This window comes from Micromys minutus (genome assembly GCF_963924665.1).
Source record: "Micromys minutus genome assembly, chromosome: 12".
NCBI lineage: Eukaryota > Metazoa > Chordata > Mammalia > Rodentia > Muridae > Micromys > Micromys minutus.
In genome coordinates, this window is record NC_137981.1 from 18,102,393 (window position 1) to 18,129,871 (window position 27,479).

The 27,479-nt window shown below is 39.2% G+C and overlaps 1 protein-coding gene across 1 annotated transcript; it reads right to left on the minus strand.

Annotated features, from left to right (window-relative positions):
• Positions 1–998: 998 nt before the first annotated feature.
• On the minus strand, positions 999–27,441 carry AP5M1 (adaptor related protein complex 5 subunit mu 1). The gene is made up of 8 exons (XM_080926419.1): positions 27,239–27,441; positions 20,418–21,063; positions 16,223–16,450; positions 14,808–14,947; positions 14,262–14,347; positions 14,054–14,172; positions 11,263–11,359; positions 999–1,261 (listed from the first exon to the last, which is right to left on the minus strand). Exons 1-8 carry the CDS (start codon positions 27,310–27,312, stop codon positions 1,179–1,181), a joined length of 1,473 nt encoding a protein of 490 aa, XP_080782545.1. The 5' UTR covers positions 27,313–27,441; the 3' UTR covers positions 999–1,178.
• Between the last annotated feature and the right edge of the window lie 38 nt (positions 27,442–27,479).

Here is a 27,479-nt window from a genome sequence, read left to right on the forward strand (position 1 = left end):
GAGCGTGGCTAGACAATTTTGAAGGAGTCAAGAGAATGGTAAAAATAAAATGACAGGGACAGACTTAAAAAAAATTGCTGTACTAGATAAGTCTAAATGATACTCACAGAAAGGCTTTTGGGTGTTTACCTAAGTTCACTCATTAACAGATTTTAATTTCATAAACAAACAAATAAACAAACACTACAATACCTACAATTAGTTTAAAGCCTTGTCCAAGGACACGAGATAACCTCAGATCATTATGCTTACCTTCTGAAGTTACTGCAGCCTTAGGTCTCCTGGCATCCTTAAACACAGTTGTTCTGACATACTACTGAGTTCATTACAGCAGCCCTAGAGGTTAGGGTCATAGCTCAGCTAGTAGGGTGTCTGCCTGGCAAGCATGAAGCATGAAGCCCTGAGTTCGATCCTTACAAGGGCACTGGACATGGTGGTATACCATTGTAATCCCAGCCCTTAAGAGGGACCATCCTTAGCTACAGTGAGACCCAGGCCAGCCTGGGCTTTATGAGACCCTGTTTCAGAAAGACAGTAGCTCTAGAACATCAAATAGAATTATGGAGGTTTATTGGCCAGTAGGAGAGGCGTAATAACGAGGTTACTATTTGAGCATTATCCCATCATTTCCCATTAGCTGCTTTGTAAGAAACAATTTGTGATTCTTTTAGCCAGACCACAGGTACTGTGTAATAGCACGCTGCTTGTACTGGGGTTTGGGTAAGCACGGTTTCTTTGTAAATAAACTACAAAAAATCAACTACAACCTATAGGACAGCTGCCTGAACTTGCGCTAGGAGAAGGCTGAGCTCTTGTTCAAGGAAGGGCTCTGATCAAAGCACTGTCTTGCCATGGAACAGGAAGGAGCATGTGGTACAGAGACTCAAGACTAGTCTTAAGCCAAAGACAACCCCTGCTTTTATATATTCCAAGTCACACTGGCATGAAATCAGAGGGTAACAAAAAAAAAAAAAAAAAAAAAAAAGGGAGAAGTTAGCCTTGAAAATAATTCTTTCACACTGTATCAGACCAAAAATATAAAATATGAATGTTTTCATAGAGAAATCACTCAGAATTTTTTTAGTCATGGGTTACATGAATACATGTAAAAAATTAAAATAGTATGATTCTATCACAGAATGCCACCACCATATAAATCCTTTTGAATATGAAAAAGATCATGGTAACAACGATGCATATGTTACTGGAGCAGGTGCTTTAGAATTCCAGATGTAATAATCAGAAGAAATTAGTTTCCGATCTACAAAGGAAAAAGAAAAGAAATTAATGGTAAAACTGTTTACCTTAGCGAAAACTCAATAAGACATCAAGGCCATTAGTTTTTAATCTGTGGAGTAATAAGTTTGAAATATTATAATTATTTTACTCTGTCATGGCTTCATCACAACCTATACCCATATGAAATGAACTCATTAAGTATTTGAGTAAATCACAGTGAAACTTACATAAAATATCTTACTTATACCAAATATTTATTCTCCTTGCATCTCTAATTGCATTTCTAATGAACCATTACTTTAATGGTAGAAATATTTCACTATTTCTTCTTGATTTTCCCTTTATGACCTCTACCAAGTTCCAAATTCTAGTCGCAGTATTCATTATTGGAATCAAAGAGTTAGAGACACGAATAACACCCGTCTTCTTCATAAGACTCTGAAGAGGCTGCCTTTCTGCTTTCTTATAGTTTGGCTCTGATTTAAGCACTGTTTTAACAGCTTTGCAACTCTGGACAAATGGAAACCTACTTGAACCAAAGTTTCATAAGCTATAAAACTGATAAAGTTATGCTTACTTGGAAACATACACATTCATATATATATATGTATATATATATATATATATATATATATATATATATATACACACACACACACACACACACATATATACATATGAATATAATATTCACATATATACTTTACTATATAATTCAGCCTTTTTAACCTTTCTTCCTGCTTTTCAAAAAGAACACAAATATAAGCTACAGTACATTTCTTTTTCTACTTTGATAATATTGGGAGGCAGCAGAGCACGCTGTTAAAAGGATAGACTCTGGTGGCCGACCCCCGGTCTTTGAATGTCAGGAATGCCATTTACTACCTCGATGGCCCTCATCTTGGCTCTGCTCCATCAGTGTCTCTAGCCATAAAGCAGAGATACCAACACATAAGGTGCTGTGAGGCTTGATGAATTAAGATGCATAAAACACATAGAAACTGTAACTTACACCATAGTGTACTTTTTTCTTTTTGTTTTTATTAGATATTCTCTGTATTTACATTTCAAATGTTATCACCTTTCCTCCCACAAAAAGAGCTACTATTAAAATGTATGAAAGGATTGGCAGTGGCTCATCTGAAATGAACTCTTCATTCAATATTTCCATATTGGGCAAGCAGAACTAGGCATGGTAGTATGCACCTATAACCCCCAGGACTTGGGAATCTGAGTGGTGAGTTGGAGGTCATCTTGGGCTATACAGTTGAGACTTTGTCTCAAAAATAATACATAAGATATATTACTACTAATGCATCAAAAATGGTATATCCGAGAAACTCCCTTGTTGCTGTAAATATTAAAAAGGGATGGCTTGTCTTTATCAGCTCCCTGAGGTCTCACTCTGAGGGTGTCGCTTTAGTATGGAGCTGAATGCATGGACTCTGTCACTCCATCCTGGGGACTCCTTTCCCAGGCGGTTCACTCCGCCCACCCTGGTGCTTCTGTCCTGGCATGTTTCTTTACCCCACCGCTCAGCACAAACATGACTCTAAGGCCCGATAACTTTTCATGCAGGTTTATATATTACATTCTCAATCCACAAAGCCTCTTATACCACAAGATTACATCAAATGAACAAAGATACAAACTGCCCTTCTATATGAGATAAAAGACTTATAAAATCCTTAAAATATTCATATCTACCTATTTCCAATTAAGTCCACCAGGATCTAGGTCTGCTTTCTCCAGCTCCATCTCGCTTCCTCCCCAATCCCTGTTCCTCTTCCATTTTCCTACCTTTTCTCCACCTATCTCTCCACTGTCCAATCACATATCAACTTAACATAAATCTACACTTCCTATTCTTAACTATGCTTTCTAAAATGTTTGGTAAATGCTAATAAAGTACTTAAATATATTTTAGTCATTATCTAAAGAGATAACATCTGTCACAGATAATCAAAAATATTCATTTGTTTGTATTTAGACAGAATAATTATTGATTAATATTACACTTTCATAAAAGAACATACACACTACGAACATGCCTTCATCAATTTCAGAACATATAGACTATGAACATGCCTTTATCAACTTCAAAACATATACATTATGAACATGTCTTCATCAGTTTCAGAACATATACACTATAAACATGTCTTCATCAGTTTCAGAACATATACATTATGAACATGTCTTCATCAGTTTCAGAACATATACATTATGAACATGTCTTCATCAGTTTCAGAACATAAGACATTATGAACATGTCTTCATCAGTTTCAGAACATAAGACATTATGAACATGTCTTCATCAGTTTCAGAACATAGACACTATGAACATGTCTTCATCAGTTTCAGAACATAGACATTATGAACATGTCTTCATCAGTTTCAGAACATAGACACTATGAACATGTCTTAATCAGTTTCAGAACATAGACACTATGAACATGTCTTCATCAGTTTCAGAACATAGACACTATGAACATGTCTTCATCAGTTCATCTAAAACAGAAAGAAACCCACTAGAGGAGAGAACCTAGGAATAACAGAGAGTAAAGAATGCTGGCTTATTCTGACTCCGTTACAGAGAACTGCTGCCATCCGCAGAGGGTTTTCTTCTGAGGCATTCAGGTAGTTATGATCTTGTCCCATCCTTCCAATTTTCAGGGACCTTAATCCTTAGTTTTAGAAGTCTAAGTCTGATACCATGTGTGTAGCTCAGTGTTAGAGCACACGCCTAGCATGCATGAGGCCCTGAGCTGCAACTCAAATACTTCCCAAACTAAACGACAAACACATGCACTTAAATATGAGAACCTTTATTAAGTTGGATTATTCCTATATAGATTTGTGACATTCTTAACTATGTGAGAGGGATGTGTCCTCGACCTTTCTCTAGCTAGTCCATTCTATCTACTTTTCTGTGCCAACTGAATGTAGTCAATCTAAATTAAATCATCTTAAGTGAGGACGCAGAGCGGAGCCTGGCCCACCTGCCACCCTGAACAGCGGCTCGTAGAGGCTGAGCAACTGGTGAGTGGGAGACCTAGGCTGCTGGGGAGCGGAGGGATCTCTGCGGAGTGCACACGGAAAGTGCACCCCCTGCCTTGACCTGCCCTGTCCTGCCCGATCCAGTGACCGGGAACAGATCTTAGGAACTTCTGTTCCCACCCGGAGGCGACTTCAGGACGCAGGGCGGAGCCTGGCCCATCTGCCACCCGGAACGACGACTCATAGAGGCTGAGCAACTGGTGGGTGAAAGACCTGAGCTGCCAGGGAGCAGAGAGATCTCTGCAGAGTGCACACGGAAAGAGCACCCCCTGCCTTGCCCTGCCCTGCCATGTCTGATCCAGCGACCAGGAACAGAACTTTAGAACTTCTGTTCCCACCCGGCGACGCTGAGGCATAGAACAGGGCTCGACCCATCTGCCACCTGGACCAGTGGAGATCCAGGGACACAGACCAGATACAAGGGAAAGGCAAGAACATATCACTGACAACAAAATGGCAAGAGGAAAGTGAAAGAGTATATCCCAAGGAAACCAAGACAACCTGGCAACACCAGAACCCAGCTCTCCCATAACAGCAAACATCGGAACTCCAAACACTCCAGAAAAGTAAGACACAGACCTGAAATCATACCTCAAGATGCTGATAGAGGTACTTAAACAAGAACGGGAGGAAAAGCAAAAAGATTCAGAAGCTTTTAAAGAGGAAACAAGAAAAACACTCAAAGAACTAGAGGAAAACAGAATCAAAGAGATGAAGGAATGGAAGAGGGAATTTAAAACGGAAATTGACACAATAAAGAAAACACAAAAAGAGATAACCCTAGAGATAGAACACCTAAAAAAGAAATCAGGAATCACAGAAGCAAGCATTTCCAATAGATTACAAGAGATGGAAGAGAGATTCTCGGGGGCAGAAGACAACATTGTAAACATAGATAAAACAGCCAGAGAAGATGCAAAAAACAAAAAGATCCTAACCCAAAATGTCCAGGAAATCCAGGACACAATGAGAAGACCGAACCTAAGGATAATAGGAATAGAAGAGGGAGAAGAGTATCAACTAAGAGGCACAGTAAATATCTTCAACAAAATCGTAGAAGAAAACTTCCCTACCCTCAAGAATGAGATGACCACGAGCATAAAAGAAGCCTTCAGAACTCCAAATAGGTTGGACCAGAAAAGAAATACCTCCCGACACATAATAGTAAAAACATCAAGTGCCCAAAGCAAAGAAAGAATACTAAAAGCAGTAAGGGAAAAAGGTCAGGTAACATATAAAGGCAGGCCAATCAGACTCACACCCGATTGTTCAACAGAGACTATGAAAGCTAGAAGAGCCTGGACAGACATCATGCACACCCTAAGAGAGCACAAGTGCCAGCCCAAGCTGCTATACCCAGCAAAACTATCAATCACCATCGATGGAGAGATGAAGATATTTCAAGACAAATCAAAATTTACACAATATCTGACCACAAACCCAGCACTACAACAAATTATAGGTGGAAAACCCAATACAATGAGGGAAAATACAGCCTAGTAAAATAAAGAAAACTCCTAAACAAGAAAACTAAAAGAAGAAAAAGACACAGACACAACTCAACCCACAAAAGCAATAATGGCAGGAAACAGAAACAACTATTCCTTGATATCTATTAACATAAATGGACTCAACTCCCCAATAAAGAGACATAGGCTATCAGACTGGATACATAAACAAAATCCAGCCTTTTGCTGCATACAGGAAACTCATCTCAGAGACAAAGACAGACACTATCTCAGAGTTAAAGGGTGGGAAAAAAAACTTCCAAGCAAACAGCTCCAAGAAGCAAGCTGGAGTGGCTATTCTAATATCGAATAAAGTAAATTTCCAACCAAAAGTTATCAAAAAAGATAAGGAAGGACACTTTTTACTCATTGCCGGGGAAATCTGTAAGGAGAAACTCTCAATCCTTAACATATATGCTCCAAATAAAAAAGCACCCACATTCATAAAAGAAATCCTACTAAAGCTCAAAAAATACATTTCACCCCACACAATAATAGTGGGAGACTTTAATACCCCACTCTCACCAATGGACAGATCATGGAAACAGAAACTGAACAAGGACACTGCAAAGCAGAGACTTTGAACCAACTAGAATTAATAGATATATTCAGAACATATTATCCTAAAGTAAAAGAATACACCTTCTTCTCACCACCACATGGCACCTTCTCGAAAATTGACCACATAATTGGACACAGAGCAAGCCTCAATCGATATAAGAAGATTGAAATACTTCCATGCATCCTCTCAGATCACCATGGTCTACGGCTGGTCTTTAACAACAACAAAGACAACAAAAAAGCCCACATACACATGGAAACTAAACAACGCTCTGTTAAACAATAGCAGGGTCAAAGAAGAAATAAAAAAAGGAATTAAGGATTTTCTAGAATTCAACGAAAACGAAAACACAACATACCCAAACCTATGGGATGCAATGAAAGCAGTACTGAGAGGAAAACTCATAGCCCTAAGTGCTTCCAAAAAGAAACTGGAGAGAGCTTTCATCAGCAACCAGACAGCACAGCTAAAAGCCCTAGAACAGAAAAAAGCAGATATACCCAAAAAGAGTAGACGGCAAGAAATAATCAAAATTAGGGCAGAAATAGACCAAATAGAATCAAAAAGAACCATTGAAAAAATCAACAAAACCAAGAGTTGGTTCTTTGAGAAAATCAACAAGATTGATAAACCCCTAGCAAGACTAACTAAAGGGCAAAGAGAGAGTATACAAATTAACAAAATCAGAAATGAAAGTGGGGACATAACAACTGAAACTGAGGAAATTCAAGAAATCATCAGATCCTACTACAAAAACTTAAACTCCACAAAATTGGAAAATCTGGAGGAAATGGATGAATTCCTAGACAGATACAAGATCCCAAAGTTAAACCAGGACCAAGTAAACCATCTAAATAACCCTATAACACCTAAAGAAATAGAAGAAGTCATCAAAAGTCTCCCAACCTAAAAAAGCCCAGGTCCAGACAGGTTCAGTGTAGAATTTTACCAGACATTTATTGGGGATATAACACCAATACTCTACAACCTATTCCAAAAGATAGAATCAGATGGAATACTACCTAACTCATTCTTTGAGGCTACAATAACCCTCGTACCTAAACCACACAAAGACCCTACAAGGAAAGAGAACTTCAGACCAATCTCACTTATGAACATTGATGCAAAAATACTTAACAAAATCCTTGCAAACCGAATCCAAGAACACATTAAAACGATCATTCATCATGACCAAGTAGGCTTCATCCCTGGGATGCAGGGATGGTTTAATATAAGGAATTCCATCAATGTAATCCACCATATAAACAAAATCAAAGATCAAAATCACATTGTCATCTCACTAGATGCTGAGAAAGCATTTGACAAAATCCAACACCCTTTCATGTTAAAAGTTCTGAAAAGAACAGGAATCCAAGGTGCATACTTAAACATAATAAAAGCAATATACAGCAAACCAACAGTCAACATCAAACTTAACGGTGGGAAACTTGAAGCAATCCCACTAAAATCAGGGACTTGACAAGGCTGCCCACTCTCCCCCTACCAACATAGTACTGGAAGTCCTGGCTGGAGCAATTAGACAGCAAAAGGAGATCTAGGGGATACAAATCGGAAGGGAAGAGATAAAAACATCACTCTTTGCCGATGACATGATAGTGTACTTGAGTGACCCCAAAAATTCCACCAGAGAACTCCTATAGCTGATAAACAAGTTCAGCAAAGTGGCTGTATACAAAATTAGCTCGAACAAATCAGTAGCCTTCCTATAATCAAAGGACAAACATGTGGAGAAAGAAATTAGGGAAAAGGTACCCTTCACAATCGTCACAAAAACTATGAAATACCTTGGTGTGACTCTAACTAAGCAAGTGAAGGACCTGTATGACAAGAACTTCAAACCTCTAAAGAAAGAAAATGAGGAGGATCTCAGAAAATGGAAAGATCTCCCATGCTCCTGGATTGGAAAGATCAACATCTTAAAAATGGCCATCCTACCAAAAGCAATCTACAGATTCAATGCAATCCCCATCAAAATTCCAACCCAGTTCTTTAAGGAATTGGAAAGATCAATGTGCAATTTCATATGGAATAACAAAAGACCTAGAATAGCGAAATCCATCCTCAACAACAAAAAAACATCTGCGGGAATCACTATTCCTGACCTCAAGCTATATTACAAGGCAATTGTGTTGAAAACTGCATGGTACTGGTACAGAAATAGGCATGTGGATCAATGGAATAGAATAGAAGATCCAGAAATGAGCCCTCATGTATATGGTCACCTGATTTTTGACAAAGGAGCCGTAAACATTCAATGGAAAAAGGACAGCCTATTCAACAAATGGTGCTGGTCCAACTGGCACTCAGCATGCAAAAGAATGAAAATAGACCCTTTCTTATCCCCTTGTACAAAGCTCAAGTTTAAGTGGATCAAAGATCTCCACATTAAACCAGATACACTGAAATTATTAGATGAGAAAGTAGGGAAAACCTTAGAACACATAGGCACAGGAGAAAATTTCCTGAACAAAACACCAATGGCTCAAGCTCTAAGGTCAAAGATTAACAAATGGGACTTAATGAGATTGCAAAGTTTCTGTAAGAGTAAGGAAATTGTCAAGAAAACAAAAAGGCAACCAACAGAATGGGAAAAGATCTTTACCAACACCACATCAGATAGAGGCCTAATATCCAAGGTATACAAGGAACTCAAAAAGCTAGACACCAGAGAATCAAATAACCCTATTAAAAAATGGGGTACAGAGCTAAATAAAACGTTCTCAGTTGAGGAACACCGAATGGCCGAGAAACATCTGAGGAAGTGCTCCACATCCTTAGCCATCAGGGAAATGCAAATCAAAACAACCCTGAGATTCCACCTCACACCAGTCAGATTGGCCAAGATCCAAAACTCAGATGACAGCAGATGCTGGCGAGGCTTCGGAGAAAGAGGAACACTTCTCCACTGTTGGTGGGGTTGCAAACTAATACAATCACTCTGGAAATCAGTCTGGCGATACCTCAGAAAATTGGATATAGTACTACCCGAAGACCCAGCTATTCCACTTCTGGGCATATACCCCAGAGACACTTTAATACACAACAAAGATATATGCACCACAATGTTCATAGCAGCTCTATTTATAATAGTCAGAAGCTGGAAAGAACCCAGATGTCCTTCAGAAGATGAATGGATACAAAAATTGTGGTACATTTACACAATGGAATACTACTCAGCCACCAGAAACAATGACTTAACCAAATTCTTAAGAAAATGGCTGCATCTAGAGAATATCATCCTGAGTGAGATAACCCAGTCACAAAAGAACAGACATAATATGCAGTCACAGATATTGGGATGCTAACCCCAGAGGCTTGCACTCCCCCAGAAACAACTCACAATCTGTATGAAGTCCAAGAAATAAAGAAAACAAAAAAAAATATTTTTAACAAAACAAGAAGACTTTGACTATTTCCATGTTGCGTTTTGTTTTGCATGTACTTTATGCTCATTGTAACTATTAGGTTTTCAATGCATACTGTCAAGCCCTTGAAAAAATCAAGTGCTGACTAAAAAATATATTCACAGAGTTTTATGTAAAAATTATTTTAATATCTGAAAAAACAGTACTGACAAAAATGTATAATTTTAAGCAAAAAATGTTTAAAATCTGTACATTTATCTTTGTTTTGTAAAATAAAGTCATTAAAAATCATTTTAAGTTTTGCTTTTCACCTCCTGATATATTTGTCTAAAAATATATACATATTTTACATAAAGCAGTTGGTGCACACAAGTACATTTTACAATCAAGTCAGTGAGAACAGGAAATCATCTCCTATTTTCTGCCCATTGGTAAAATAGAGAAGATGCTATGACATTTACTAAAAATGACTGAAAATTTAAAATAATAAACATTTATTATTTTTAAACCTAAATATTAAGCTAAATGCCCAATAAATAAATATAATTATTTATAAAAATCATTAAGTATGTACTATTGCCATTTCTACTTCTAACGTTTTTATTACATAAAAAAGAGTTTGTGTGTATGAACGTGAGTGCCACAAGACAATGTTTAGGAGTAAATCTCTTCTTCCATTGCGTGGATCCCAGGGATAGAACTCAGGCTATCCGGCCTGAAAACAAGCTATCCACTGAGCTATCTCGGTGGAACATAGTCTAAGAGTGGAGTTGTAAGAGGGAATCTGATTGCTTGTGAGAAAACCATAAGAGAACAAGACAAAAGTCTTGTGACCTCAGTTTCTTCAAAAAGATGGAATTGTTGGAATGTGCTTTCCAGTCCCTCCCAAGAGTAGCAAAACAGGAGTGAATTTACTTCAGATTGTTCATTACAACTGGATACTGTTATTGTTTATATGCCTCTATGGGAAAACATGTTTTTGCCATGTGTGGCACGCCTACCACATGCTACATGCCCTTGTGACTGTACACGTTGTTTGTGTGACTCCTCTCAACCCTCGGAATATAAACTGTCTGATGCTTTGGTCAACCTCTTCTCTAGACTGCACTCCCCCAGGACTCACGGCCTTCAGAGCAGTGAATAGTTCCCTATTACTTCCCCTTCATAAATGAAGAGACTAGAACTTTAAGAAGTTCATTAGCCTTTCCAGAGTCCCACAGAATAAGGCATAGAAGTCAGACAAGAGTTTACTATAACCAGAGCAAAGCGAACCCATATATACTACTCTCCAAAGTCCACAATGGACGCTACTCACACAGACTGGATTCAAGCAGAAGACAGGCAGCAACACAAAGTTTACAAAGGGCTTCATGGGAGAGGACCAAGCCACAGAAACTTTTATAAAATGGGATTATTCTCCAATCTCCAAGATTCATTACATTTTTAAATCTTACCTTAGGCAACATATCACCATTTTAATTCTTTAGTTTGAATCTATATGACTTACATGTACTTATTTTTGGTTTTCCTGCTGCAAAAACTTGAACTGAATGCTGGTCTGCATAACATCCAGTGAGTGTATAATCTGCAATCCGAAAGTTAAGCTGGGGAAACGAGAGAAATGTTTAGCTGAAGTGATGTCATGTCCCTATTTTTCCTTTCACCATCATTAGCGCTTTACCTGATGGTCCATAGCATTTATAACAAACATTAAAGTACAGTTGTGAGAACACACAATAAATGTGTGCACTCCCCCTGTGCTAGCTGCTCTTTGTAAGTGCTGAGCATACAGCAGGCAGTCCACTGTGAGCCGCGGTGCAGAGCTAGCGTCTGAACCAGGAGCTGCTCTTTCTGCTGCATTGTCACATAGGCCACACAGTCTTTCCTCCCCAGCAGGCTATCAGTGATAAATTCACATTATACTTTTAATAACTGGTTAATCAATTTCTATGTGTATAGGTGTTTTGCCTGCATGCATGTCTGATGCGCTCAGAGGCCAGAAGAGGGAGCTGGATCCCCGAAACTCCAGTTTCAGATGCCCGTGGATCACCATGTGGGTGCTGGGTACTGAGCCTGAGTCCTGTGGAAGAGCAGCCTCAGCAAGTGCTCTTAACCACGGAGCCACGTCACAAGCCCCAATCACATTCCTTAAAAGGAGGACTATATATGCTCTTTAACAAAAGTGCAATCACAACAAGAAATCCATTTATGTCACGCTCGGGAAAATGGCTGCTCTACTTAATTTTTTGATAAGCAAAGTCTACCTTTTATAGAACTTTTTTTTTTTTTTTTTTTTTTTTTTAAACCACGTTATCCCTGCCCTCATCTAGAGAACCTTTCTAAAATGAAGCCTACAGCTCTTGGGGTCCCCCGGGGATGTGAGATCACCACTGTATGCAGCAGGAATCCCACTGAGCTCTAAGAGCTGACACAGCACTTTTCCAGTCCCCTTTGGCGGTGTTCTCTTTTGTGTATGTAAACACCTCATTTTGCAAGATCCTGCTATCTTTACACTGAGCCAAGAGCCAAACATTCCAGGCAAGCCCTCCAACTCTGAGTAACATCCCAAGCCTTAGACTTTGTCCTCCTTTCTTCTCTGCAAATTTCCCCAATTTTTATGTGCATTTTCCTCCAATTTTTGTGTGCATGTGAGTGTAATAATTTTTAGACTGTAAGAATCTCTTATAGAGCTTATGTAGGCAAGGCTCGTTTCTATATTTACTGTATGATTTTAATCAGGTTGGAGCTGGTTAAGTAAAATAAAATGAGAGAAATTTTTGAAAAAACTACCCATGGTGTGCATAGTGTAGTAACATTTCACTCTTTTTCCTAGGAAAAAACCAAGAATCTTAATAATCCTTAAAACAAAATAGTAGACAAAGTCACAGCTCAGAGAGGAAAAATGAGTTCTTAGAAATATACCGGAGACCCCACAACTGCTGTCCTCATAGATCTCAGTTCTGGCTTCCCTGAGAGCACAGCGTTGTTTTCCTGTGACCTTCCTGCATGTTTCCTTATTAACGCCTCTGAATTTCCCCTTATTTCCTTTTATTTATTCTGATCTTATTCATTTCCTTGCCTCAGTCTTTTCTGTTCCACAAGTACTTCTAAATCCGTGTATGTGGCTGTTCTCGCAAGTGAATCAGATTCTGTGGTTTTAGCTGCCTGTTAGACACTTACATTAAGATATGCTGGTATTACCAGATACACACAATACATTGATACATACACTCAGCAAACATTTATGGACCAGGCACTGGACTAGGTAAGAATAAACAAAGAACAGTCAGACTCACAGAGTCTCTGCCACTATGTGCTTCCCCTCAGCCACTGCAGCTAACACTCATAAAGGAACCATTTTGAAGATATGAAACATCTACCAACGGAATAAAAGATGCACACCCTCTCTGTTCTAAACTGAATGGCCTGCCCTTCCTATGGAGAACTTACATTTCTAGCACAGGTTTCTGAAACCTTGTTGACTTCTCTTTACTCTCTTCAGTCACATCAGAAAATATGTATTATGTGTATGTAAGCATGTGGACTATGTGTCTTGTGTTGAGTGTGTAAATACAGGTACATGTATACCGTATGTGGATGCAGAAGTCAGAGGACAATGTTTGAGAGCTGGTACTTTCCACCCTGAGTTATAGAGACTGAACTGAGGTAAATGCTTTGACCTGCTGGGCCATCTTGCCATCCCTTAACCTGCTTTTCAGATGAAGACAGTAGTTAACTTTCATGAGTCTCTTGTCCTCAGACTGCTTTGGCCAGAAGAACCTATGTTTTCTCTGGGACACCAAAGCACTTAGTATCGATACATCACTAACTCATAATGTTGGAAATGCCCTAGAGACCAGGGGCTCTATCTTATTTTTTAACACAAATCTAATTTGACAACTAAGAGTTGGGTAGCTTAAATTATAATATTAAGCTATTCTTAACTATTTCTCTTAAAATTTTAGTATTTAGTGAAACATAAGAATGAAACATAAAAATGACTGGTCAAGTGTGCTGATTCATGCTTGTAACATGAGTGCTTAGGAGAGGCTGGAGCAGGAGGCTTCCAAGCGTGGGCTGATGACATACATCTTGTCTCAACCGAGCAAACATAGAGGAAAAAAACAATGAAGACAAACACCACAGAACAAACATGACCCCAACAAATGATTCTTAAAAAACACTTAGCTACACAAAAAGCACAGAAAAATGTTAAATTGCTGGGAAACAGTGAAGCTCAGATACATACCCAGCTCAGGAATAAAGGAAACGGTTCTGACACACGCTTACATGTTTACCTTTACATGTGCTGTATTTCCAATACAGATGTGGTCAAATGGCTGCTTGGTATGACCCTGAGCTCCAAAAGTTAGAGTTCCTGAAAGACTAATTTCCATCGATTTGGGGAACTTCTGGCCTAAAACCACAAATGTACCAATCAGTTATTCTAAAACAAAAAATTCTATAGGAAATGAGAAAATGATCAATAAATAAAACCTTGCTCACCGATAATCCAGACCAATAAGCTTTTTTCTCGAAATACCTCAAGTTGACCAAAACTCGCTTTGTATTCCAAATGAGTAATTGGACCTCTTTAAAACGAAGCAAGACAAAATAGGAAAAAAAAAAAAAAAAAGAAGCTCAGACAAAAGTTTTAAAGAGATGAGTCAAACCTTGTTACTATATTTACATCATAAAAGCAGATCTGTATTCCAACTGCAGAAGAAAATGAATAAATACAGACCTTAGAAAACAGCAGAAATCACATAAACATTATAGTAACTATCTATCTTACATTAGCATTTCCAGAGACAATTATAAAATCATATGGAGTATATTCATATCACATGCATGGGTACAACATTAAAATCACGATTTACCATTAAGTACGCCTTTTAAAGAGCTACGCTGCAGGCTCCACTTTAAAAGTAGAACGGATCTATATTACAACCGGCTAACTCGCCAGGTTGTTGTTGGTTAAGCCTGATTTCCATGTAGACTTTGGGAAAACTGAGAGGACAGTAATCATAGTGTCACATTATTTATCGCTACCTGTTGTAAAAAGGTATGTGAGCTTCACAGATTTCAAAATTATTTCTCACACTTTCATGTAGCTTTAAGTTAACTGTTATTTTTAGTTGTATTCCTTCTTCTTTCATGTGGTAAGAACCCAGTATTGGCGGGACAGGAACCTGAAAACAGACAATCATTACATACAGGTATGGCTTTCATAGGTAGAGGGCTGTCCTACACTGCTTTAGCAGCAAGAGTGCTGGGCCTCTCTGAGCAGATCTGAGAACGGTACCTTGGTGTACACGCTTGTTCCTCCTCTGCTCCGATAGTTCTCAGAACTGCAGCACAAGTCACACTCCACACACACTGACTGCTCTGCCCACAGTTCTGGCTGCTCCTTTCCTATCCCATGACTGTGCTGTTTCTCCCCTCCAATGCCCTCCTTAGGAATGGCTTAACTGGTCAGTAATGACTGAAGAGGAAACTGTCTACATGCTAGTAGTGAGTTAATTGTTTGAGAGGCCACTACTTGGTTGAGAAGTTGTTACTTGGTTTTGGTTTTTGGAGACAGAGTTTCTCTGTGTATCCCTGGAACTTGATTTGTAGATCAGCCTGGCCTTGAACTCACAGACTCGCCTGCCTCTGCCTCTTGAGGGCTGGGATTAAAAGCTCGTGCCACTTATTGGTGCTTTTGAAACAACACACAGGAGGTTCTCCCTTACATGGGTTCTAGAGCGATGAGGGCATGTACGAGCAGAGACACCAAAAGGCAGAGAAGACAGGATAGAGATGAGGCAGCCAAGATGGTCAGAATAGAAGGATTTAACTTAGATTCTAATTCTCAGGCAGCCTACATCTATTTCTTCTCTTGAGTGATAATGAGAATTCCCGTTGGCCTCTCAAAACAAATAAATTCTAGCCAATCTACCTTGAAGAAGATTTTCTAATGTACTGGTTGATAATTAGGACAAGAGACAAATGACATGATGTAGTAGGAAACATATTAGGTTTTGGGGACCTGGAAGATGTGGCTTCAAACCCAGGTTTTTCCATTTATCAAAGGATTCTGTGCAGGTCATTCAACTTCTCTAAGTTTTCTTCATATAAAACAAAGATAACATCTACCTTAAGGTTTCTTGAGACAACTAGACAAAGTCAAAGAGCCTAGGACAGTGTCTGACATACTGCACACATAAGAAATATCAATAACTACTATTAATATTACATATTTATTTAGCTAAGAATTTCTGGGATTAGAACTATTTAAAACCTGTAACCTGACTTTCCTAGTTAAAGACTGAAGGAAAAACTTCTCTGAATGCTATTACAGGCATCAGATAGGAACCTATTCAAAGGACTCAACTTTTATCTTCCTTACCACTCTGTCTTGTAAATTACTCTTGAGAGCATTTAAAAACCTACAACAATGTCTTCACCTTTCCGAAACGGCTCACCTGAGAAGTATAATGGCATAAGTTGAAGGCCTCCAAGGGCGGAGTGAACGGAAATTTGTACGGCCCACTAAACGCAGAGTCGTCTAGTGCATCGATGCTGCTAGAGGTCAGGATAGCAGAGTCCAGAGACGTCACACAGGGGTGGACAATGACATCTTGAAGTGGAGACCCATTGCTGGGGAGATTCAAACTGATGGTAACGCTGGGCGTGACTCCTTCCAAATCACACTGGAACGCAAGAAACAAGTATCACCAAGGTCTCAAAAGGATGCAGCCTCTCTGAGGCTTTTCTGAATTCAGGTCACCTCTCCTAACTCACTGTCTCTCTAGGCATTATTCTCTTAACTCTGTCTTCTGATTAACAACCTAATACCCTGTTGGCCAAGCCAGTGGTCAAAGAGCCTTCACAGACCCCGTGGCTCACCTTTTAGCTATGAAAGCTGGTTCTCACTGGTTTCTCTCCGGCTCCTTTGCAACTTTATTTACACAGGCCCTCACAACTTCTCAGCTCAGCAGCTGTATCTAGATTAGCTTTCTTCTAGTCCATCCAGTCTTCATCAATGCCAGGCACATTGAATCATGGTTCAGCTTTTGTTACATTGAGTCTGGACTTAGACAATTGAGAGGTTCCTTCCAAGCCTCTCGTCTGCTTCCCATCTGACTCTGACCATCTACCCCTTGACATAGATGTTGTAAATATATACAAGTCCTGCATTTTCCATGACTAAAGCATACTGTTTTGTCCGTCCATATACACCATGACACCTGCCAGCCCTCGCAGGTGTGTTTTCCCCCTGTATAGTATTTTGCTTAGTCTGGTGTGGTAGTTTTGTGGGTAAAAGCACTTGCAAGCATGGCTGTCCGAGTTTGATTCCCAGACCCACCTGACATGAGAAAACCAACTTCTCCAAGTTGTCCTGATCTGCATATGGCACACCCACACTCACCAAGCTCATTTTGTGGTGTGTTAGCCTTACGTTGTGCTGTCTTACTGATAGTATTCTTTTGCATGTAGACGCTTCCGTTAGTTTGCATGAGGGATTTCCTTATCCTTGGGAAGTCAGGTGAGACAGCTCCACCAGTTTTTCCGTGAGCTCCTATGTTATGGCTACCAGGGCCAGATGGAGCACTTTCACAGACCTCTCCTTAAATCCTGCTTTGAGGTTCAACAGGCTGAAGTGGCAGTTCTCAGACTTCTCTGTGAACTCTGATTTCTCTACCTATTCCAGACTCCAGAATGAAATATCGAGTGACTTGTTTCTGAAACCAGAAGAAAAGACTTATCCCTCCAGCCTCTCTGGTACTTGAGGTTTACCATCTTTACCTCATAAATCACACCAGCAAATCTTACTTGTGTGTATAAATGTGGGTGCAGGGAGAGGTACAGTCAGGGTCTTCCTTTGTACCTTAGTTCTAACTTGACATTTACTATTTTCCTTTTAATTATGTCTGTGTTCTGTGTGTAGGCATGTGCATTAAGTAGAGTCTGTGGAAGCCAGGACCAGAAGACAATGGATCTCCTGGAGCTGGAGCCAGTTAGTTGTGAGCTTCCTGGCATGAGCACAAAGAACCCACCTTGCGTCCTCTGCAGGAATAGCAGGCGCTCTCATTCACTGAGCTACCTCCAGCCCGGATTTACTGTTGTAAAGTACTGGATCCACTTAAGCCAACTGATCCATAAAGTGCCATTGCTTGTTTGATAGACACAAGGCATTACAGTAGGACCCAGAAGGCAAGTGCTCAGGTCTGGATGCTATGCTGTCCTCCACACATATCTGCTTATGCTTCTGTTTGTTTCCCTCTTGTGGCTTCTGTGCTTCTTCATAAACCCACTGCCATTCATAGGGTATCCTAAAGAGGGCTGCAGTTTATACCCTTTTCTAATGTCTTATTTTTCCCCACTACTAATATAAAACCTTTCACTTTGGGATGTTTTAAGTGTCTGTTTAATTTTATGATATGTGTGTTTGCCTGAGAGTACCCATAGAGGTCAGAAGAGGTGTCAGATCCTTTGGAACTGAAATTACAGACAGTTGTGAGCTACGATGTGGGTGCTGGGAATCAAATTCTGGTTTTCTGCAAGACAAAGTGCTCTTAACACTAAGCCACCAGACTCACTTTGTAAAGTCTGGTGGGCACTTTAACTAGTGTGAATGCGTTAGTGTCTCTGCTCCCTGTTTAAGCACTTCCACAGCACTGAACTGTACTAGGGGCACAAGCAGTAACTAAGGAAGGTCCTTTGTCTTCCTGTGACAATTACAGAAATATCAAACTTCAAAACTGAAAGTTAAAATGACAACTACTCTTTCTAGAATTTAAAAGTATGTGCCAAGTTTGTGTATTAGCAAGAATTTAGCTTTGCTTTTTCTACTTATGGAGATAATAAACATACAAATATATAACAGTAAAGGGTATTAAAATTGAAAACATCATTACATTCATTTAAGTTTCCCCTAGCAGTGTATCATTCACAATGAGATTGAAAACATACTACCATTGTACAAACTTCCAATATATTTCTCACTATCTAGTCACTGCCAATCTAGACAGATCTGTACTCCTTTTAAAAACAGTTTGGCATATGCAAATCTGGACCTCAGAACTAGGAACTCTAAAAGTAGAAGGCACAGAAAAGGTTATCTTAGTTTAAAACGATCAAGGATTTGCAAAACTTTGACTGTAAGGCCAAAGAACATTTAGAGGCAAAGGACAACACCAGAGAAGCATTTAGTGTTAGGGTGAGGCCTGCTGTATTCTCCCTCCCCACTTTAAAGCATTTTTTAGAAAATTGCACAGATTTATTTTAGTGTGTGAGTATATGTGTGTGTGTGTGTAAGCATGTATGCTATAGCACACATGGACAGGCTAGGTGTAAGTGCCTTTACTTGCTGAGCCATCTTGCTAGTCCCTCAAAGATTTCTATTATGGTACTTTGAACAAGGAAAGGATAAGAATAACCCACAAGTCCCACAAAACCAGAACAAAACAAAACCCTTCGGGTTAACTTAGCAGTAAACAGAGATGTAAACATGTTAATCACAACATATCCAGGATGAAAGAAAAATCGCCTTTTCTACTTTTTATCTCACTGTGCTCACGAGAAAGAGACTTGGTCAGTGAGTTTAAGAGTGATGAATGAGATAGTTTATGGTTTTCAAACTTCTTAAAGTAGTTCTTCCTAAAAGCATGAATAATTTGAAAGCAGTTTTGAGCATGACAGAGTTTTTGGCATAGAAAAAACTTTTAGGTTACTTTAATTCAAAAGACAATTTCCCTGTCTAATTCTGTTTTTAAAATTTACTTTATTCATAGGTCTTAAAGTGACTAATAAAAATTAAAGAACTAAAAAAAAATCTGAGAATATTATTAACACATACACATAGTGTTTATTTGGAAGAATTTGCTGTTTTCTTTACTTTTCTACTTTTTAATTTACAACTGTTTCTAACTTTAAGACAGATGACTTTACTATTGAGTTATTTAAATAAAAACAAGAACTCTTCTTGGTATTTGATGCAAAGTCAGAGGATTTGTCAACTTCATCTAGAAAAACGGAAGCTAGATGGTTTCAGTATATATTTACAAGTTCTCTGAAACAACTCATTTTAATACTGGACCCGATTCCCTATCTTTTCAGTGTGACCAGACTTGAGAGTGATTGGCTTTGCATGTAAAAATTAGAGCGTAGTAGAAATGATGCCATGTAGCTTTGACTCTCTCTCTCCTCTCTCATACACACACACATACACTATCTGATCTGAAAGAAGCTAGTCACCAAGTTGTCAAGACACTTAAGCAGCCAGTAGACATGTCACTAGGAGTGGGGCCGACACCCATGAGTGAGTCATGTTGCAAACAGATATTCCACCCAGTCAGACCTTCAGATGACAACAGTTCCAATCAACGTCTTGACTATGGGCTCATGAGCTTGTATGCTGAAGGTTCCAGCTAAGCGGCTGCTAACGTTCTGACCCACAGAACTATGAAGATAATGTCTATTTTAGAGCAATGGGGTGATTCATTACATAATAGTCATTAAGTAAACAACTTGTAAGAAAAACAGAAAGAAAACATAAAATTTCACGGCTGCTATGGATAACAAGCATATCATTAAAAATGTAAAGTGCAAGCTGCAGAACTTCCTGTTCTTCAGTGTTAAATGGTATGACGAGGCAAATCCTGGAGAAAACCTCACCTTGCAAGCGACTGTTCCAACAACCTGCCATGTGTCTGCTATATCCTGTTTCCCATATTGCATGCATTTGACTTTTTCAGTGATAGAAATAGAAATCTGTGCTTTTCCTTTGTATGTTCCAACTTTCCAGGCTGGCTGCTTTTGTGGCTGAGTCACAGATACAAAATTAATGCTATTCAGTGAATTCTGCAAGTTAGCATCCAATAAAGTACCCAAAGGACAAGCCTGTAGAAGCAAGTCAGGCAACTGACTCAATTTTGTGTTTAGGTCAGTGTCGTTTTTCTGACTCGAGTAAAGAAAATCCTGTACCCCCAAAAGCAGTTCCAAGCTTTGTGAAACCCCACTAATACTGATTAGAGGTGGGCGAGGGGACAGAGCTTGTTCAACTAGTGGAACACTTGCATATATCATGTCATTCCTCAGGAAAGCAATGACTGGCCAGAGGTCTTCCCCTCCTATTGAGAGCCCATAGACGGAGGTTTTATTGATGTGTAAACAGCTATCGCGGCTCTGCATGAAGTCCTTCTCATCATCCAACAATCTGAGCTGAGAGAGCAGTGCTTTAAGAAAGGGACCATCTTCAGGCACAGGAACATAATTCATCCCATTGAAGATTTTGGCTCGCTTTTCAACAGTAGGATACCGTCTGCATTAGGGGAACAAAAACATTACAAATGATTCTTTCAAGTAAAATCAAGATGGGAGAATTAAAAGGTTTTAAGACACGAGGCAAACAGTCATAACAGTAAGACATAAGCGGCAAATAAATAATACACACTACCAAAGAACATAAGCCTGACCCATTAAACCTGTTCCCTGACTGGAGCCAAGCACTTCAGGTTTAGTACTTTATCTCAAAAGATAAAATGTACTATGTACTGCTGAGAATTACTGACTCAACTTATTTAGGTTTTCTTGTTTTGTTTTGTTTTTTAATAGATGGAGCACATGATTCTAACTCAAAACCTTTGTTTTTCAGATGCTCAGATTCCTTCTTGGTTGGTGTCACAGTCAGATCCCCAGGCATGTCTGTGGGGTTTTTCTGGATTAGGAGGGGCTGGAAGTCCCACCCTGCACATGGATGATATAAAACGGAAAGAGTGGGGCAGTAGCACCCCTTGCTCTCTGACTCCTGACTGCTGAAGCAGTGTAATCAGCTGCCTCAGGCTCCTGGACCATGACTTCCTCATCCTAGGAAACTATACCCTCAAACTCTGAGCCAATGTTAAATCCTTTTTTCTCTTAGGTGTCTACAATAAGCTTAAAAAATCCATTTTAGTAGATTAGTCACAAAAAAGTGGTTATATTTATCCCTCTAAACTCTTAGATTCATTTATTGATATACTAAGTTTATGCAGTGAAATAACAGATGTCCTGAATGTTCTCACCAACTCCTGAAAGATCATTCTAGTAATCACGGCTTATCTCTCCAGCCCTGGAAGATATTTTGAGATAAATAAAACAGAGGGAAATCAAGTGAATATTTTATGGTTTACATACTCTAAGGAGAGTGTAAATTTACTAATTTATCTTCCCCACCACAAAATAGAATATGCTTAGACACTTTCAGTCATTTATAAGAATCCATTAATAACATCTCTACTTTCCTCCTGGGATAAGAACTTACCCCAAGGTCTTAACAAGCTCTCTACCACTGACCTAAATCACCAGCATCTAAACAGTTTTCACTCTCAACAAATACATTTTTCTTTATTCCTGTCCTTTCTACTTTAAGTTCCAGAATAAAGTTACCCATTAACTAATCTTTTTGTTTTTTGAGTATGTAAGCTAACTCTCTGTGATAGCTATTCTTGGTTGTCAGCTCGACTACATCTGGAACAACGAAAACCCGAGTGGCTGGGCACACCTGTGAGGGACTTTTTTCCCTTAATTAAATCATTTCAAGTGGGAAGAGCTGCTTTTCATGAGGGCCACACCTTCTGCTGGCAGTCTACACTAAGGACTCAGAAGGAAGCTTGCTTTCTCTTTTAGCCCACTTCCCTTCACTCGTGCCTACACTGGCATTAGAAACCCACCTGGGGATTCCAGTGGCTATGAAGACCAGCTGAGACATCCAGCCTCATGGACTGAACAACTACTGGATTCTCGGACTTTCTATTGCTAGACAGCCACCGTTAGCCTAGCAGGACCACAGCCGGTGAGCTACTTTAATAAATCATATATGTGTGGGTATATAAATATACAATGAAGAATATATTCATCATACCATATGTTCATTCTATCAGTTCTGTTCCTCTAGAGAACCCTGATGTACACATATATTCACCTAAGCCCATTTTCTTATTTGTAAAACAAATGGTAGGTCAAGGGGTATATCTCAGTGGAAGAGGGTGCATTTAGCATGCATGAAACATTAGGTTCCATTCCCAGCATCAAAACAAACAAAAGACTAGCAAATGGATAGTAACTGCTATGCAATTTTAAAAATAATTTTCATAACAATGTCATTTAAGATAGAAGAAAGCAAATGATCTCTCTACAACAACCTCGATTATAAAATGTCAGCGTAGGTACAGCTCAGGTTGTATTATAGCCCATAGCTATAGGGATACTTAGGGCTTGAATCCTGTCTTGAAACAAAACCTAGATTAGTTTTTCTTTAATAAGATGCTAGTGCTTGATAATAATTAAAAATGATGTACTATAATGATTAGATTATGTATTTTTCTGATTGAATAGGGGAAAGATTAGCTAGTACCATTAGTGACCTCTTATTTTTTTAATTACCTGGAGGACAAAACTCTTAAGCATAAAACCCTCACGGTTGAATGTAAAGAAAATAAATTAATCTGGGGCCTTAAAATAATGTCTCAATGTGTTTAATTAGTCATTTCACACTAACCCAGGTTTTATTTCAAGACAGGATTCAAGCCTTAAGTATCCTTATAGCTATGGGCTATAATACAACCTGAGCTGTACGAAAGCGGATATCATTTATAATTGAGGTTGTTGTAGAGAGATCATTTGCCTTCTTCTGTCTTAAACGATGGCCACTACTCTTTGGCATGTGTACAGGGAATATGCGGTAGTGTGGCTTTTTGTTATAGGATATTTGATTATTGTACAGACCAATTGTTACAAAACAAAAAAGCTTAAATAGATATTGTGTTTGTCAGATGCAAGTAGCTGTGTCTTGAGAAGCAGTTTCAGTTTGCCTCTGAAACCCTCCATAGATAAGATGCTAAAGGAGGGAAAGTCCTTGCCTAATTTAAGGCAAGTTGTTTGGATGAGGTCTTAAGTTCACTGCTTTATGACTCTAGGCAGTCAGCAGGGCGGCCTTGAGCTACCCTACCCTAAAGGTGAAATGGTTTCTCCCCTACAGACTCGGCTTGGAGGCCCCCACCCAACCCATTACAGTGATGTGTTCAGCCTGCCAAGGGTACTTACTGGAGGTGTGGGGGGAAGCTAGAGACTTCTTTTATAAGCGGCCAGACTTGATAGAGAGTGTGCTCTGTCTCTCAGCTTTGAAGACCCTTTATGGAAGGAGCTCTGCTAAGTAGTAGGGATTCTCTCTTTGTTCTTGCAGGAACAACAGAGAAGAAGCTGGCAGGACACAGGTGAAACAGAAGTCCAGGAAAGAGAGCTAAGGAGACCTCTTGGGTTTAGAGGAGCTCAACAGTTAGGTCAGCTAGCTTGGTAGACGACACAGATACAAAGAGATCTCTAAAGAGCTAGCAGTTTAGTTGTAAGGATCAGGCTTGTAAATAGTTATTTTGTATATAGTTAAAATAAAGTTACCTCCCTGCGCTAGCAGGTTTTTACCTCAGTTTATGTCTCCTGCCTCCGTGTCTTCATTAGTTTAAACATTAGATTGCTTCGATGGTTACATTGTTTGCTCTGTGTTGAGGAGAGTAGGGTGGTGGTTTGAATACTGGCCCAGGGAGCAGCACTACTAGAAGGTGCTGCCTTGTTGGAGGAAGTATGGCACTGTGGGGATGGGCTTTAAGACCCTCCCCCTAGCTATCTGGAAGAATCTGTTCTGCCTGCAGTGTGCTCAAGATGCAGAACTCTCAGGTCCTTCTCTAGCACGGTGTCTGTTTGGATAATGCCATGTATCCTGCCATGATTTTAATGGACTGAACTAAAACTGTAAGCCAGCCCCGGTTAAATGCTGTCCCTTATAAGAGTTGCCTTGGTCATGGTGTCTGTTCACAGCAATGACACTGTGACTAAGACACAAGTTATTACCCAGCTGAGACTCTGACAAGAACATCTTAAGGCCTACCCTCCTCGAAACATCAACCACTACCACACAACAGGTGAACAACCGACTTGGGTGACTTTCGGGAGGCGTGTGTCTTCTTGTGAGTCATCCATGCTCCCTTAAATAGCCCCAGTAAACACATTGGTTTGCCAAGCTCAAATTGAAGAGATGCCTTTGGTCTGTTGCTGTCCTTTAAATCTAGGGTTACCACACATTTCTTTACATCTTTTTCTAAAAGGTTATAGAACATGCACTAATTCATATTTATTAGCCTTAACAGAAGCTCTAAGTGGTCAGAATCTGAAAATGTAGAACTTCACAAAACTAGGAATTCATTCAATACAGAATTATAGTGACACACAGATGAACTGTGTGACTCCAACCTGCTACCTATAGACATGTAGTGAGACTCAATTAAACATATCTGAATGTGTCTTCTAATATGCACAACTGGGAAAGCATTCTGAAAACTAATATGACTTTTAAAGTTTTTTGGTAATTTTTCAATTATGTGCAGGGGTGGAGGAAGGTATGTACATTTGAGTACAAACAGCTTTGGAGTCCAGAAAAGAATTTTGGGTCTAATAGGGCTACAGTTAGTGGTGGCTGGTGAGTTGTCCCATATGGGTGTTAGGAGTAGAACATGTTTTAATTACTGAGCATTTCTTCAGCCCTACACGACTTCTTCAGAGAACTTACTTTTTCAATTAACACAAAGTCTCATTTCTATTAAGATTAAAATACAAATACATGTACAGAAAATCCAAACAATGGCACAAAAAGAACAAAGTAATAGAACAGAGATAGACCAATATTTATATGAAGAAATATAGCAAATAGTGAAATATAGCAATAGCGAGTCAAGGAAGGAGAGATATAGAGTTTACATAATAATGTTAGGAAAACTCAAATAGTATAAAAATTAGTGAAATTCCTACTTAATACCATATTCAAAGAAGTACTTCAAATGGACTTAAATATGACAGATAAAATTGTACAGAATGGATTAAATGGTATCTTTGGAAAGTAAGGGTAATTCACAAAAAAGATAATCCAAGAGCCTAATGAATACTGTTACAGAAAGGTATAGAAATGGAAATTAGGTCTCCTTTATTGGTAAAACTAGAATAAGTATCAGGGAAGTATAGAAGTTCACTGATTTCTAATGAATGTGTTAGCATTCAGGGAAGCTATTTGTCAGTATTTTGTCAATATTATAGACATGTCCTAAGACCCTGTTTGAGGATTTCTACCATAAAGCACAGTTCTGAATGAGAGAGGCAGTAAGAAATGTAAGTAAAGAGAACCATAGATTCATACAGATCAAGTATCTAGACCTGTATTGTCTAATATGGCAGACACTAGTTTGCTATTTAAAGTTAAGCAAAACTAACGTGGGTCATGGTGGTTGCAAGCATGGCTGAAAGCAGAGGCAGGAGGGTATATCTATGGGTTTGTGACTAGCCTGGTCTACATAGTGAATTCCAAGTCAACCAGTTCTACAGTGAGGCTCTGTCTCAAAACAACAGCAACAAAAACCTAAAAACTGTGTTCCTCAGTTACACCACCCACATGCCTACTGGCTTACATTCGCAGAGATTGAAAATTGGTCCCCCTTTCTCTCATGCAGAAAGTTGTATTGTATATTGCTGCTCTCAAAGATCACACAGCTACTTACTAACACAGAGGCTTCTTAGAAATACTGTCGAGAACAGAAAATAATCCCAAGAACTGACAAACAGGATCACATGAGATTAAAACATTTCTGCAAAGCAAACACAACTACAAGCAAAGTGTCAAGACAGCCTATAGATTATGGGGAAAACTTAGCCTGCTATACTTTATAAAGGGGTTAATATCTAGTATAAAGAACTGCACAGTTCTCTCCATAGGATTATTTTGGTAAGATATGGCAAATTCTAAAAGTGGGACCAAATCACTATGTCACCTAGAAAAAAAGGAATTGTGATTTAATTTTTCATACTTCCATTTTGCTCACTCACTAGAAGCGGCAAACTATAACGATTTTTAGCAGTCACGTGTAGTGATACGAGGAAAACAAGTCTTTTATTCAACAAGGAGTTCCTGTAAAAATGAATTAAAATATCCTGAAATAATCTTGCCATTGAAAGTTGAAAAGCCCGAAATACGTTTAGTGCTCAGTAAACCTTTTTGCTTTCATCATTTCTGTACAAAATCTTAAACAGATGGAATTCATTTTACAGATACAATAATATAGCTGGGAGTCGTGGCCCACACCTTTAATCCCAGCACTCTGGAGGTAGAGAAAGACAGGCATCTGTAAATTCAAGGCCAGCCTGGTCTACATATCAAGTTCTAGGATAGCCAGGTGTACATGAATCCTGTCTCAAAAAAAAAAAAAAAAAGATACAATAACAGTAATGTTTAAAAAAAAAACATGTAGCAACATGTGTCAAGCAACTCATTCCTTTTAACAATATGAGATCAACGTAGACAGCTTAACTTGCCCAAGGGCACTATCCGTTCCTAGGAGAGCTGAGATTAAGTGCACCACAAAAACTCCTGCATGATCCATCATCCTTGGACCCAGACTGAGGATCCAGACTTCAATTACCTGGAGAATCTGACGGTGCCACCGAGTGCAGTTCCTGGTTCGTGACGAATGAGCCACACTGCCCGCAGGGCCATGGTTAAGCCCCTGAAGTATCAGAGCAGTACAGAAGCTAAAGTCGCCATCAAGCCAGAGTAGATCCCGCCTTCTACCAGGTAACGTCGGGGTTCTCCCTGAGCCGCAAGAGCTCGCTCGAGATGCTCGCTCTTCCGGGTGAGGTGACTCAGTTCTTGTCCCTCCAGAA